The sequence below is a fragment of the Engraulis encrasicolus genome, unplaced genomic scaffold (assembly GCF_034702125.1).
Source record: "Engraulis encrasicolus isolate BLACKSEA-1 unplaced genomic scaffold, IST_EnEncr_1.0 scaffold_1443_np1212, whole genome shotgun sequence".
Lineage (NCBI taxonomy): Eukaryota > Metazoa > Chordata > Actinopteri > Clupeiformes > Engraulidae > Engraulis > Engraulis encrasicolus.
Genome location: NW_026944948.1, coordinates 1 through 2,500, shown reverse-complemented (window position 1 = coordinate 2,500; position 2,500 = coordinate 1). Strand labels below are relative to the sequence as shown.

Here is a 2,500-nt window from a genome sequence, read left to right as displayed (position 1 = left end):
CTACTGGGCTCCCGTCACCTCCGCCAGCTCTGCTCTGTCCCCACTGTCCTTCACTGGCTCTGGTTAACATTGTCCCCAACCATCTTCTGTCCCCTGCCCCTCGCTGTACCCAGTGAACATTGTGATAGCCAGCCATGTCCTCCTGTCCCAATTGTCCCAACATGTCATAATGCTACATCTCTTTGTCTTTCTGTGTGTCTTGTCTATTTCTGTCTATTTATGTGTGTGTGTGTGTGTGTGTGTGTGTGTGTGTGTGTGTGTGTGTGTGTGTGTGTGTGTGTGTGTGTGTGTGTGTGTGTGTGTGTGTGTGTGTGTGTGTGTGTGTGTGTGTGTGTGTGTGTGTGTGTGTGTGTGTGTGTAGGGAGGCCATCAACAGGCTATGTGAGGCAGTACCAGGAGGAAAAGGGGCCTGGAAAAGGAAGGTGAGTGGGGGGGGGGGTTAGTGTGTGTGCGTGTGTGTGTGTGTGCATGCGTGCGTGTGCCTGCCTGTGTGTCTGGATATGGATGTGTGTGTTTGCGTATGGATGTGTATATGTGTGCTGTGTGTATGTGTGTGTTTGCATATGGATATGCATGTGTGTGTGTGTGTGTGTGTGTGTGTGTGTGTGTGTGTGTGTGTGTGTGTGTGTGTGTGTGTGTGTGTGTGTGTGTGTGTGTGTGTGTGTGTGTGTGTGTGTGTGTGTGTGTGTGTGTGTGTGTGTGTGTGTGTGTGTGTGTGATACTAATGTCACTATGCCTGGTGTGTGTGTCCCATAGGCGGCCAACAAGGCTCTCTCGTCGGTGATGGGCAAGAGTAACCTGCGCTTCGCTGGCATGAGCATCGCCGTCAACATCTCCATAGAGGGGCTCAGTCTCATCATACCTACCACAAGACAGGTACGGGGCCGCTTAACACTTTGGGTGTACTGTACTGTTTGTGTGTGTGTGTGTGTATGTGTGTGTGTGTGTGTGTGTGTGTGTGTCTGTGTGTGTGTGTGTGTGTGTGTGTGTGTGTGTGTGTGTGTGTGTGTGTGTGTGTGTGTGTGTGTGTGCATGTGTGTGTGCGCACATGTGTGCGAGCCCTTGTCTCTGCTCTCCACTGTGTGTGTGTGTGTGTGTGTGTGTGTGTGTGTGTGTGTGTGTGTGTGTGTGTGTGTGTGTGTGTGTGTGTGTGTGTGTGTGTGTGTGTGTGTGTGTGTGTATGCATGTGTGCGTGCGTGCGTGCGTGCGTGCGTGCGCGTGTGTGTGTGTTGTATGTTTTGGGTGGATGGCAGCGGAAGCCTTTGGGGCTTGCTGAACTAGTACTCATGCTACTTGTCACTTCCTTGCTGTAGGCAATGTGGATGTCACTCCCGCCAGTTGAGACCAATGATTATAGACAATCGTTGGTTGAAGGCTGATATTTTGAGTGCACCAAAATGGTTACCAGTCACGATTCATTGGCTTCAGATTTATCCTTTCCCTCTTGGTGAGGCCATAGTGAATGGATGACCCTCTTTTGCCTTCCCTTCCCTGTCATGATTGATTACACCTCCTACAGTTATTCTCTCTCTCTCTCTCTCTCTCTCTCTCTCTCTCTCTCTCTCTCTCTCTCTCTCTCTCTCTCTCTCTCTCTCTCTGCTTTCTTGTCGTTCCATTGTTTCTGTGGATAAGTTGGCATCCCTCCTCACGTCCTATCTGTCTGTTTTGCCCAGTGCTTGCGATATCTATAGTTATTTCTCCTCCTTTTGTTGTCTTATTGTTGTTTTTCACTCGTTCTGTAGTTCTGTAGATCATTTACAAGAACTCTTGCAGTCTTAAATCAAAACCTGTGTAGGCTCACATCACACGCAGATCGAATCCGATGGCCTGTTTGAACTGGGGAACCAGAGTGGATTGCTGTATGTACAACTTTCCCAAAAAGATTCTTCTTGTATTACTTGAATGATGTGCTCTTGTACATCAATAGAAAAGCTGAAAACAATGCGTCACAATGTTCTAATAGGAACAGGAAGCACAGGAAATAAGCTAGAGAGAGGAAATCAGCCTCAAAACCGCATTCACTCACACAAATGTGAACATTATTATCAGCACCCACTGGGGGGCAGGGGAGCCAGTAAGCAGAGTGTGTGAGTTGTTTTGTTAGAATATTATAATAATTAAATATATAAAAATATAACAAAAAATGCTAAATAATAAATATATATATATATATATCAGTACTTTTAGATTGTAGACAATTAAAGATAAACACTGGCTTTGCCCTACAAATATGGCTAAGTGGCAAATATTGTAGAGTGCTGCTCGTATTAGTATTAGTATTAGTAGTCAGACATATTCATAGGCAAAGCTCGTTTGTCCCTCTTGTGACATAAAGTATGCTACTATATTGTAAATCCATGTTTTAAATAATTTGTGAAGGACCATAACATTTAGTCTGAAGTATTAGAATACCAAAATACCTTTCATTGGTACTGATATAGTATTTTAAAGTCTATAGTATAGTCTTTTTAACATTATTAAATGCTCTCCTTGTAAATAT

The 2,500-nt window shown here is 44.9% G+C and overlaps 1 protein-coding gene across 1 annotated transcript in view; it reads left to right on the top strand.

The window, feature by feature from the left end:
• Positions 1-907, top strand: part of LOC134442297 (SHC-transforming protein 2-like) — a gene marked incomplete at its 3' end in the record, with an annotated part of 4,345 nt that extends 3,438 nt beyond the window's left edge. Inside the window, exons 2-3 of the mRNA XM_063192532.1 lie at positions 362-422; positions 757-907. Coding sequence (XP_063048602.1) covers positions 362-422; positions 757-907 — 212 coding nt within the window. The remainder of the gene's footprint in view (positions 1-361; positions 423-756) is intronic.
• Between the last annotated feature and the right edge of the window lie 1,593 nt (positions 908-2,500).